Genomic DNA, 11,531 nt, shown 5'->3' on the forward strand with positions numbered 1-11,531 from the left:
TTAACTTTCTAAATTCAAACAAATAAAATATTTCTTCAATTAATATCTCCATCCTTTTGCTTAGAGTTAGATTCCAACTTCACATGTGCGCACGTGCCAAGAGGGAAGATATACTACTGTACATGCCCACATAATTTGGCTTCCCTTTGTTTTCATAAATCGTTAAACAACAAAAACCACGTCCGTCTAGATAAAGCGGCTGACGGATGACGTTGACACGTCACTCAAATGATGGTACTCTCGTAATTTTAACCCAATACCATGACCACTTTCTCCCTAAAAACATTATCTCGATACGATATATTAATACTCGTACACTGCCAACAAAAACAACAAGCAAACAATTTTTACACTCATTTCCCGAGAAAATCCTGCTGAATCCCAGAGAAAATCGTTTCCCTTTCTTTTTTTTTTTTTAATTATATACTATAATAATATAAATCCCTCTATTGCCTCTATCTTCATCTCAACATCTTAAAAGAATAAAAAAGATCCAACGGGAGCAAGCCATCAGACATTTCATATTTTACAGAGGCAGGTGTGAGCTGTTTTATTGCTGCTAGTGCTCATGGGAAAGGTGACGGTGGGTGCGGCGGTGGTCTGTGCGGCGGCTGTCTGTGCTGCGGCGGCCCTTGTGGTCAGGCACAGGATGCGCTGTTCGGGGAAGTGGGCCAGGGCCATGGCCATACTCAGGGAGTTCGAGGAAAAGTGTGGGACCCCCTCAGGAAAGCTACGCCAGGTGGCTGATGCTATGACCGTTGAGATGCATGCCGGTCTTGCATCGGAGGGTGGAAGCAAGCTTAAGATGCTCATCAGCTACGTTGACAATCTTCCCACCGGGTATCAACTGCTGAAAAGCTTCTTCTTTAATTATTTCACATCTATTTGGATTTGGATTTAGATTTAGAGTTTGTTTTAGGTGTTCAAGGATGCGATATGTTATTTTCCTTAACTAATAATTCCATAATTGTTTGGATGATTTTGATTGATTTGCTTGAATAATCAATTATTGAGGTTTGTTCATTGTGGATTGTGCATTGTGGTTATTGTTAGTCTTGAATTTACACTTATCGTATTTCTTTACTATCGCCAATGGGAAAAAAGAGCTGCTTTTTATTTCTTAGGCGTTTCGTGTCTGTGTATGTCTCTCAATGTTTAGTTCTCTGTTTTTTTTTTTTAATCATTTTATAAGAGTTTTCTATGGGATGCAAAAAATGAGTCTTGTTATCCTTTTTAACTCAATGCATAAGAATGTTTAATGGTTTCGGTTGCCTCTTTTGTGGCCCACTAGAATTTGATGGAATCGGCTTGCTTACATGGTTCAGATGAAATTTCCCATTGAAAAAGGCATATTCCCTTATCTCGAATTTTTTTTTTTGAGTTTGACGTCTTTCACTTGTGATGTGTAAGAACTCTAAGGTATTTCTGCCATTTGCTTTTTAAGTTGCCTTTTTCGTTGTTCATCCAAATTTTATAAGCATGTTTATCTATTGGATATTGCTTATGATTTCTTCCCCCTTTTCAAAAAAGATTTTTTTTTTTCTTTGGATTGCATTTTACTAATTTTTGTTACCGTACAACCATCTAAAGCTCTGCTACTTTGCTTTTTAACGTTAAACCTTCTGTCTAGTTCCTTGATTGTTTGGTCTCCATTTTCTCTCCACTTCTCATAAAACTTTGATAATGAAAATTCTCTGGGCAATAATTTCTCTGATGTTCCATCTGTAAATAATCATGATGAACTGGATTAATAAGGTCTGAAGTTTTTGAAGTGGAAGATCATTTTACTCTGTTCATAAGAAAACAAACTGAATTCATCTCACATTGAGAGAATATTTCTCAACTTATGTTTTTGATTTATTTCTTGTGGAATATGGTTACTTCATGACAGTTGGCAGCAGTGAATTGTTAATAAAGACCAACTTCCTATTTTGTGTTAAGTTCCTCTGCGTCTCTACCTTACCTAATTTAGAACTGTACATTTATTGTTTGGTTCATGGACCCTGTTTGCATAGAAGCTGTTTTAAATCGATATTTATTGATATGGTTTATCAAGAATTAACAAAATAAAGACTACAGAAAAAGAGAAGACAGTAATTTCTTAAGATAAAAAAGGTTTTTTTTATTTATTTTTTATTTTTTAAAAAGAATTTGTATTATTTAGCAATTCTGTTTGTTTAGATCTTTTACATTTACGAAAAGAAAGCTAGCTAAAAGTTCCAGTCACTTCTGCTTATTGTCTTCAGGGATGAGAAGGGGCTGTTTTATGCATTAGACCTTGGTGGCACAAATTTTCGTGTTCTACGGGTGGTATTGGGTGGGAAAGATGATCGTGTTGTCAAAAAAGAATTTGAGGAAGTTTCAATTCCTCCACACTTGATGACTGGATCTTCAGATGTGAGTATGATTTCAAAGTAGCCTAACAATTTTGACTCTAAGTAGATTAGTTCACAATCTGAATCCTTGTAAATGATGGTGATTTCAGGCTTTGTTCGATTATATTGCTGAAGCACTTGCTAAATTTGTTGCTAAAGAAGGTGAAGGTTTGCATCCTTCGCCTGGTCAACAAAGGGAACTGGGCTTTACCTTCTCGTTTCCAGTTCGGCAAACATCAATAGCATCAGGAAATCTTATAAAATGGACAAAAGGCTTCTCCATAGAGGACACGGTTAATCCTAATTACTTTGTCATGTTTCACAATCTTTATACTTTCTTACAATCAATGTTTGCAGTGTGCGTGTGTGTATATATATATATATATATTATCTTGGCGCATTTCCCTGATTTAGCATTGAATCTTTGAATAAATTCTTCTATAATCTAAAATATTACTCATGATTTGCTCCTTGCCACTAAAATATGTTAATTCAATTTCATTGGAATAAATACAATGCTATTAGAAACTTCTCATATCTGTTATGAATGTCCTTTGATCTGTATGCAGCTGAGAAACATTCAATTTATTGCCTGGAGACCTCATTTAAAACTCAATACCCAAACTTCAGGACCAAAGGTTCTGTCATTTGTCTGGAGACTCTGGGCTCTGGAATGGTTTATTCTCTCTGTATTTTCATCAGGATGCATACTGGCATTGGGCCTGGAATTTTTCATTTCCTCTTAAAATCTCAGTGCAGCTTTCATGCTTAAATTTGCAGGCATATGCTAATTTATAGACTTATGACAAATGTATGGATCCTTGTGGAACTACTTATGTATGAAATGTTGAGCATTTAGACAACTGTACCAATTCCTGTATTGAGTGAGGGGAAAGCTCAGAGCAATTCCTATTTAATGCCAGATCTTGCTAGGTTTTGGTTGTACTGTTCTGTGACAAATACTAAACATTTAGGTGTAACAAGCAAGCAGTTTCTTAGTAAATCCCCTTTTGTGAGGTTCAGAAATTTTGGGCCATGGATTACAGGTTATTCCACTTAGACGTGGGATGTATTTCCATGCTTTATTCAATAATGCAACTTCCAACTCTGTTAACTTCTTTTTAACTGTTTGTGATTTTATCTCATGGCTGGTCATGGTACAGGTTGGGCAGGATGTGGTGGGGGAGTTGACAAAAGCCATGGAAAGAGTTGGCCTTGACATGCGTGTGGCTGCTTTGGTAAGTTAAATTTGGTTTTTTTGCTTTCAGAAGCTCTGTTTGGCTTTTCCTATTATATGCCAAGAAATCTAATTTCCATATTGGTGCTGACACAAGTTACTTGCTTACTGCAATCACTAATTTGGACAATGAAGCGACTTTGTTAACTTGCTGAGATGTTGTAGGTCAATGATACGATTGGAACATTAGCTGGAGGTAGATACTGCAACCAGGACGTTATTGCTGCTGTAATCTTGGGAACTGGAACAAATGCAGCATATGTAGAGCGAGCACAAGCAATTCCCAAGTGGCATGGTCTTCTACCTAAATCTGGAGAAATGGTTGGTTTTTTTGAGATGATTATTTTTCACTGTTATTCTTATATTTCCTAACATATTATCTGTTTACATTTAGCCATCATATTTCTGTGGCAGGATCTCTTCTTATGATTTGAAATGAGCATAAAATCATACTAAAGCATTCTTTATTACTTAGGTTATCAACATGGAGTGGGGTAACTTTCGGTCATCACACCTTCCATTAACAGAATATGATCAAGCCCTGGATGTTGAGTCTCTGAACCCTGGGGAACAGGTAAGCTTAACTTTGTCTTTTGTTTTCATCTTACTGCTAAATATTGATGTAATCACTCTTAAGATCTTTGTGACTATTGTCTGCAGATTTTTGAGAAGATAATTTCTGGTATGTATTTGGGAGAGATTGTACGCAGAGTTCTATTGAGAATGGCTCAGGAAGCTGACTTCTTTGGTGATGTTGTTCCACCAAAACTGGAGATTCCATTTATCTTAAGGTATGCTAGATACTATTAGGTTGTGAGATATTTGTTATTTAGTCCTCCTTGTCTGTTTAGGCTTTGGCTTTTTTATGTTTGTCTATGTTTGGGATGTTTCACTAATGCATATGTACTTACCTGTATGTTAAAATGACACTAGCTGTGCACCCGACTCTTTAAGAATGGGATTTGGCAAAAAATCCTTCTCTCTCTCTCTCCTCTTCAGTATCCTTTCATGCAAGGCCTATTGAGTTTCATAGGGATGAATAGGTTAATTTTGTCATCTGAATGGTCTAACATGCTTATAAAGGACATGCCAAGTGCTGTTAATTTTGTGACTGATAAGAGCTTTCTGGCTGTCACTTTTCTGCTATAAAATATGCAGGACCCCACACATGTCTGCAATGCATCATGATACATCTTCAGATCTTAAAGTTGTTGGAAGCAAATTAAAGGATATCCTAGAGGTATTTATGCCCTTCTGATGCGGTTTTGAACCTGCATCTGTACTTTCTAATTAAATGTTTGTAAGATAATTCAAGTGTTAAAGCTTTTTTTGCTTCATATAGAAGTTAACAGAAGAGTAGCAAATTTTCAATCTACATGTGAATTTAGCAATTATAGGACAGCAAAAATAATTTATGGTTTTTGCAGTAGATTTCGTGATATAGTTTTTTTTTTTTTGCTTAGATATCAAATACCTCCCTGAAAATGAGGAAAGCTATTGTTAACCTCTGTGATATTGTTGCCACTCGTGGTGCCCGGCTATCAGCTGCTGGAATCGTAGGCATCATCAAGAAACTGGGAAGAGACACAGTGAGGGATGGGGAAAAGCAGAAGTCAGTAATAGCGTTGGATGGTGGGCTGTTTGAGCACTATACTAAATTTCGTATCTCCATGGAGAGCACTCTCAAGGAGTTGCTGGGAGAGGAGGTTTCTGAAAGCATCGTTGTTGAGCACTCAAATGATGGCTCAGGCATTGGAGCGGCTCTCCTGGCAGCTTCCCACTCCCAATACCTGGAGGTCGCAGAAGCTTAATAAAGTATAGGCATATGAGAATATTTTTCAATTTTTGTATATTAGTCCTTTCCCCTCATAACACTTACTCCAGATCATCTAGAGCTAGTGTTGTCTCTCAGTTTATAGAGTTTATAACTGAGTGATGGATCAAATGGTCCCAATCCCAGGCTTCCTTGCTGAGGCCTGCCTTTTTGATCCCTTATCTCCTTTTTTTTTTTTTTTTTTTTTACCCATTGACGAGTTAGCAAATAAAGTGGGGGATGTAAACTATTATTTGAGTTGCTGCATTCGGCAAAATATGTTTGTGGCTTCTAATGGAAATAAAAAGTGGATTTTGCTGTCATTAGCATTTAGCAGCATAGGCTGGTGAAGATTTTTGCGCTGTCTTTTTAACTGCATCCTATTCCATCGTTTGCAAGTCACCTTTCTGTTTGGAGTAATTATATGGCGACTCGGCTATTCCAACTTTTAAGTAGATTTTACTATTAAGTAGTTTTTAAGGGAGTTAACATTCTCAATCAAGACTTCTGTGCATAACAGGAAGAGCTCTGTTTTCTTTAAACCCTGGAGCTTGGTAGGTTGAAGTGTGAGAACTGACCTTGGGAGCCAATGGACTGTCTTCATTGTCTATCCTTCCGTGGACATTGTTATTTATGAAACTACAGAATCTAACTGGTTCAATTTTCATGGAGATCTTGTAATAAAACAACATTATAAAACTATTGATGGATTATCAATGCATCCGTTCTATTTAAAATGAAATTGCGATGGCTGATTATGAGAGAAATAAGATAGGTGCAAAATGTAGTATAATGAACTCTTTACAATGCCATCGAGTTTGCTTGGAATGCGGAAGTCTTAGAAAGAACAACTGCACGACGGCTGCTGAGTTGCACACAGTTTTCATAAAAGCTTACGGGTTATCTGACGCTCTAGCTAAAATTTGCTTGCATAAGACTATTTAGCTTGTTTCTGCTAAAAACATCAATTTTTTTTATAATACAATTGAATATTATTGGGACTTGAACTCAGATTTGATAGACTTGGACATTGACCCAAAGCTCATTGGGCTTTGAATTAAGTGCAAGTGTACCAACGGGGAGAGCTTAGACATTATCATTTTTTTTTCTGATGCACGTCCATGCTTTGAATTCAATGCCCGTATTCATGCGGATGACTGTATTGAACTAGGATTTGAAAGACCTCTCGCATAGAAGGCCTATCAGATGGCTGTTTGCTTGTACACTTAACCCCAAGTATAAAAACACTGATCATTTCATCCTAGCAAGAACATCCCATGATCTCCTTGTCCAAAGCATCGACTATAAGTCTGCCTTCAATCATGTGACGGAATGCTCATTCTGCTAGGCATGTATTTTCATCCCCTAAATGAGCCTCCTTCCCAGTTGTTAGCTCAAGAAGGACAACCCCAAAGCTGTAAACATCAATTTTCTCTTTCACTTTGGCTGTGTGAGCATATTCTGCAATTCAACTTCATTCTTTAGTAATGGAAAAAGAGGGGGGGAGGGAGCATAGTCTGCTATTCAAGTTGATTCTTTAGTAAGGAAAAAGGTGGAGATCAAAACAAATCCTTAATTATGGAACTTACCCGGAGCTATGTAGCCGAAAGAGCCAGCCACAACAGATACTGAAGTTTCTCCTTTCTTAACCACCAGCCTGGCCAAACCAAAATCAGCAATTTTTGCATTGAAAGCAGAATCTAGCAGCATATTGCTTGATTTCACATCTCGATGAATAATGGGCGGCAAGCAGTCATGGTGCAGGTAGGACAGGCCCCGTGCTGCTCCCATTGCAATCCAGAACCTTGTAGGCCTGTCCAAGTAGACTGAACCCGAGACTCTTGTTGATCTCTTCTTCACATGCAGCCATTGGTCCAGGCTATATCTCTCCATATATTCATAGACCAGAAGTTTTGAATCGTCATTGCAAATACAGCAAAGCAGCTTCACAATGTTCAAATGCCTTATTCTACCCAATATCTGAACTTCTGCATGGAACTGTTTCTCAAGTTTTTGGTCTAACTTGTTGTCATTACAAATTCTTTTCACAAAGAACAAGACTTGATCGATGCATAGCAACACGGTATACTTTTCTTGATCCTCCGCTCGATCAGATTGGTTTCTATTAAACCCGACAATATATCGATTCGAGAAATCAATTTCGATTAGAAAATTAACGACCATTGACCCGGTCGGTGTGTCGCTGGCGTGGGCTCCAGTTGTCATCCCTTGGGTTCGCTCCCAAAGCGCTGCGCAGTTGACCCCGCATATATGGCCCGATTCCCTTCTCCCATTTCAGTGTGGGACACCGAAATGGGGAAGGCGATCGCGCCATATTTGGGAGCGAACGTCCTAAGGGACAATCCGTGAGGCCCACGCCAAAGCGACAATCGACCGGGTCAATGGTCATAAATGGTATCGGCCGGACTCCTCCATGACGAGTGGGTGCGAGGACGCCCCCAGCGGAAGCTGGTGGGTTGTAACGGACTGTGGGGACGCGACACGTAACCGCAGTGCCACCGTCCCACATCTAAATGGGAGAAGGGAATCGGGCCATATATGTGGGGTCACCAAACTAGTCGCGCTTTTGGGAGCGAAACCTCCCAAGGGACAAATCCGTGAGGCCCACGGGCCAGCGACAATACCGGGCCAGGGTGGGTCGTTACAAATGGTATCGAGCCGACTCCTCCAGACGCAGTGGGTGCGAGGACGCCCCCAGCGGAAGCTGGTGGGTTGTAACGGATCAGGGGACGGCGACACGTAACGCCCGCAGTGCCGCCGTCCACATCGGAAATGGGAGAAGGGAATCTGACCATATATGTAGGGTCACCTAAACTAGTCAGCGCTTTTGGGAGCGAAACCTCCCAAGGGACAATCCGTGAGGCCCACGCCAAAGCGACAATACCGACCGGGTCGGGTTCTGAAATGAGGTGAGCTTCCATGTTGAATTTAGTGCACGCTTTTTCTTTTGGTAGAATCTTATCACAAAGAATGAGAGTAGCAAAGCTAACACAAAGGCTGTTGCCAAAATACTTGATATCGAGCTATGGTTTGGGTTGAATTTTTGCTTGACTTTTGGGCATTGTAATTGCATAAATTAAGGCTTAGCAATGAACTTCGCACAGAGACCGTGATTGTTCAAGAAGTCGCTATTATAAGCAATGTTTTCTAAACTGCTTGGGATTTCCCCTGTGAGATGATTGAAAGAGAGATTAAGAAAAATAAGCTTCAGGGAGCTAAACTTAGGTGGAATTTGGCCAGAAAAGTGGTTATTTGACAAGTCTAGTTGGTGAAGATTATGTAGAAAACCAATATCCTCTCGGGATATGTCCCAAAGTTGATTTTGGCTCATGTTTAATAGTTAATGACTTCCATGGACTATATCGATGGAAGGGCTCCAATGAGTTGGTTCCTATCAAGTCAAGAGTAGTGAGAAGAGGAGGAGCAATTCTTGAGGGATTGTGCCAGAAAACAAGTTATAACTAGCATTAAAAACATCGATTCCTCCAAGAAGCACCAAGTGGGGATTTTGCCAGAAAACCTGTTGTAGACCGATCTCTAGCCTTCTAAGATTCCTTGACACTTCATTAGGCAGCTCACCCATGAATAAATTATCGCTTAGCATCGATATGCCAAATTCAAACCTGTCCATAAACCAACAGGAATATTGCCAGAATGCATTACGTGAAATACCCAACATCAACAAACTACCGCAATTCCCAAGTGATTCGGCAACTCTCCGTTGCGATTGTTATCGCAGACTACCACTCTTGCTAACTTTCCTCCATTGCATAAAAATTCAGTACCGCCAAGAAGCCATTGGATGAAGCCTCAACTGTTTTGAGCATTTGTAGACATCATATTTTGGCAGATCTTCAAAGTCATAACTCGTATAATTGCAATTCAATCGATCTCCCTTGTAGGTGTTTATCCGATCTCAACCAGTTACCTAACTCCACGTCATTTCCTTTGAACTAGTAACCTCCCAGATAAATAATAAATTTCAAGTTTATTCGACCTCATGTACGCTCAAACCAAGTGTTTTCCGATCTCCCCGTCTACTCAACCTGTTTTGATTAATCGTTAGAACATCTGATTTTATATTTTGTTTTCCGATCTCTTCATGTTCAAAAACAAATTCCAGGACGTTTTGTGATAAGGTATCTCGCTCGAATTGTTCAAGTATATAACCAAGTTAATATTTTAACCGATCTCTAAATAAGTGGTCCCGAACTTAACAAATTCAGACTAGAACCCATTCTCAAATCATTTTTTTGTATGTTTCCAAATTTTAATCAATTTTCGGTTACAAGGTTTTCCGATCTCGCATTCGCGATTAATAATATCCGATCTCTTTAAGCAGTTATGTTTCATAATTAATCTTAGGTCCTGTGTTCGAGCTTATCCGATCAAGTGAGAGTTGATTCAATACTCATCCATACTTAGTTTGATATTTTCTGATCTCATCAGGATTTGATCACAAAAAACTTTAAAATTCATTTCAAGAAATAAAATATACAAGTCATTCAGCAGGAGGGTCTTCCCTAGCCTGCTCTTCAGGTACACTTACAATGTTCTCTCCTTCTTCTCTCTCTTGCTCCTCCTCACTCTCGGCCTTGACTCCCGAGGCGAGCTTCTCCAGCCAAGTGAAGTCCTCCTCAGGGTAGCGCTTCACTAGCTCGGCTAGTAGATTACTATAGGCGTTCACATATGCACCAGGTTCCTTCACCAAAGCCTCGTCTTCCTTGGCTTTTATCAAATCAGAAAATCGAGCCAAATCAGCAGCTTCACGAGCTTGAGAGTCTTCAAGTTCCTGCTCCAGTTCAGCCATCCTTTCCTCGTAAGATTTCACTTGATCTTCTAAGTCAGCGATCCGATCATTGGCCGCCGAGAGTTGAGTCTTTGTAATTGCCGCATCCTAGACCTTCTTGATGATCTCCCTCCTTAAGAGATTGACCTTCTCTCTGATCACGTGCTGGTTTGCAACCGCCTCCAGGCTCAAACTCATGGTCTGAGTCAAAAGGTCATCGATGCTATCTTGGGCCAGCCGAGTCCGATCTTCCTAAAAATAGATTGAAGCACCCAAAACCTTAGCTAGATCGAGATTTCCCCGAACGGAGCGGTTCCTCTCCAAGGATTGAAGTAGGACCTGAGCACCTCACGAAAGCGGTCGAAAAGTCGAGATGGCTGGTCCAGAAGAGTCGCCTTCTGCTCCCGAAGAGACCAGAGGAAGAGAGGGAGCTTCAGCTAGTCGAGGTGAAGGCTCTGAAACGACTTCTGAGGCTGGCTGATCTTGAGGTCTGAAAGGGGAGCTCGGCACTTCCACCAAAACCCGACCCTGAGCTTGGGAAGTGGCAGCAGCTTCTTTCATCTCCAGCACTTTTCGGGAGAGCTCCCTCTTCCTCTTGCGACTCTCCTTTGCGGATTCACCCCCAGCCATACCTGCACATAAAAAGTTAGTGAGTTCGCTAAGACTAGGGAACCTAAGGTTCAGGTTTTACCGGTCCCAGGTCTGAGGTTAGGGAGTTGCAGTTCATAATTCTCGCGGGCGATCACTCGCATCATTCACCATTTTAGTTCAGCCATAATCACATCTGGACACGAATATTTGCAAGTGATCGCCTGGTTCTTTAGTTCCTTTACCATGGCATCCTCGTCACTGTTCAGAGTAGTCTTCTTGGGTGCTTCGGGGACCAAATAATTCCAATTATGGGGAACGCCCTCGAAGCTATTAGGATCTTTACTCCTCAGTATAAAAAATCGATCTTTCTAGTTCTTTAGTGAAGAGGGGAGATCGGTGAAGAGCCCGTAGTTCGGCTTAGCTTGGAAAAACCAATATTCACCATCTTTTCTCTGAGTAAGCCTGTGTAGTTCAGCAAAAACCTTCATTGTGGGTTCAAGTCCTTTAGCCTGGCAAAGACCTCTGAAGGCCACCATAGTCCGCCAAGAATTTTGACGTACTTGAGCTACATTGACTGGTGGAAATTCAGAACGTCTTTATAAAATACATCCAAGGGAAACTGAAGCCCAACCTTTAATTGCTCTTTGTACACTATAATTTGATTGGTTTCATCAAAGAAGTGATAGGCTCGAAGACCCTCATGGC

General features: G+C 40.3%; 1 protein-coding gene and 1 pseudogene across 2 annotated transcripts; one reads left to right on the forward strand and one right to left on the reverse strand.

Annotated features, from left to right (window-relative positions):
- The first annotated feature begins 336 nt into the window (after window positions 1–336).
- Window positions 337–5,748, forward strand: LOC131170521 (hexokinase-1-like). Of its 2 annotated transcripts, none has more exons than XM_058129694.1 (9): window positions 337–840; window positions 2,247–2,397; window positions 2,486–2,668; window positions 3,539–3,613; window positions 3,778–3,933; window positions 4,088–4,186; window positions 4,273–4,403; window positions 4,771–4,852; window positions 5,076–5,748. In XM_058129694.1, the coding sequence occupies exons 1-9, from the start codon at window positions 569–571 to the stop codon at window positions 5,421–5,423; spliced, it is 1,497 nt and encodes a 498-aa protein (XP_057985677.1). In that variant the 5' UTR covers window positions 337–568; the 3' UTR covers window positions 5,424–5,748. The 2 variants fall into 2 exon arrangements, with proteins under 2 accessions (XP_057985677.1, XP_057985678.1); XM_058129695.1 differs by having other exon boundaries at window positions 519–840; window positions 5,173–5,354.
- An 809-nt stretch (window positions 5,749–6,557) lies between these two features.
- LOC131170621 (receptor-like protein kinase 5) lies at window positions 6,558–9,448 on the reverse strand (annotated as a pseudogene).
- Window positions 9,449–11,531: the final 2,083 nt, after the last annotated feature.

Source organism: Hevea brasiliensis, chromosome 11 (genome assembly GCF_030052815.1).
Source record: "Hevea brasiliensis isolate MT/VB/25A 57/8 chromosome 11, ASM3005281v1, whole genome shotgun sequence".
Classification (NCBI taxonomy): domain Eukaryota; kingdom Viridiplantae; phylum Streptophyta; class Magnoliopsida; order Malpighiales; family Euphorbiaceae; genus Hevea; species Hevea brasiliensis.

Coding starts and splice junctions, on each gene's coding strand:
- LOC131170521 (XM_058129694.1), top strand. CDS start 569: ATGGGAAAGGTGACGGTGGGTGCGGCGGTGGTCTGTGCGGCGGCTGTC. Junction 841..2,246: donor GTTGACAATCTTCCCACCGG/GTATCAACTGCT, acceptor TATTGTCTTCAG/GGATGAGAAGGGGCTGTTTT. Junction 3,614..3,777: donor ACATGCGTGTGGCTGCTTTG/GTAAGTTAAATT, acceptor GAGATGTTGTAG/GTCAATGATACGATTGGAAC.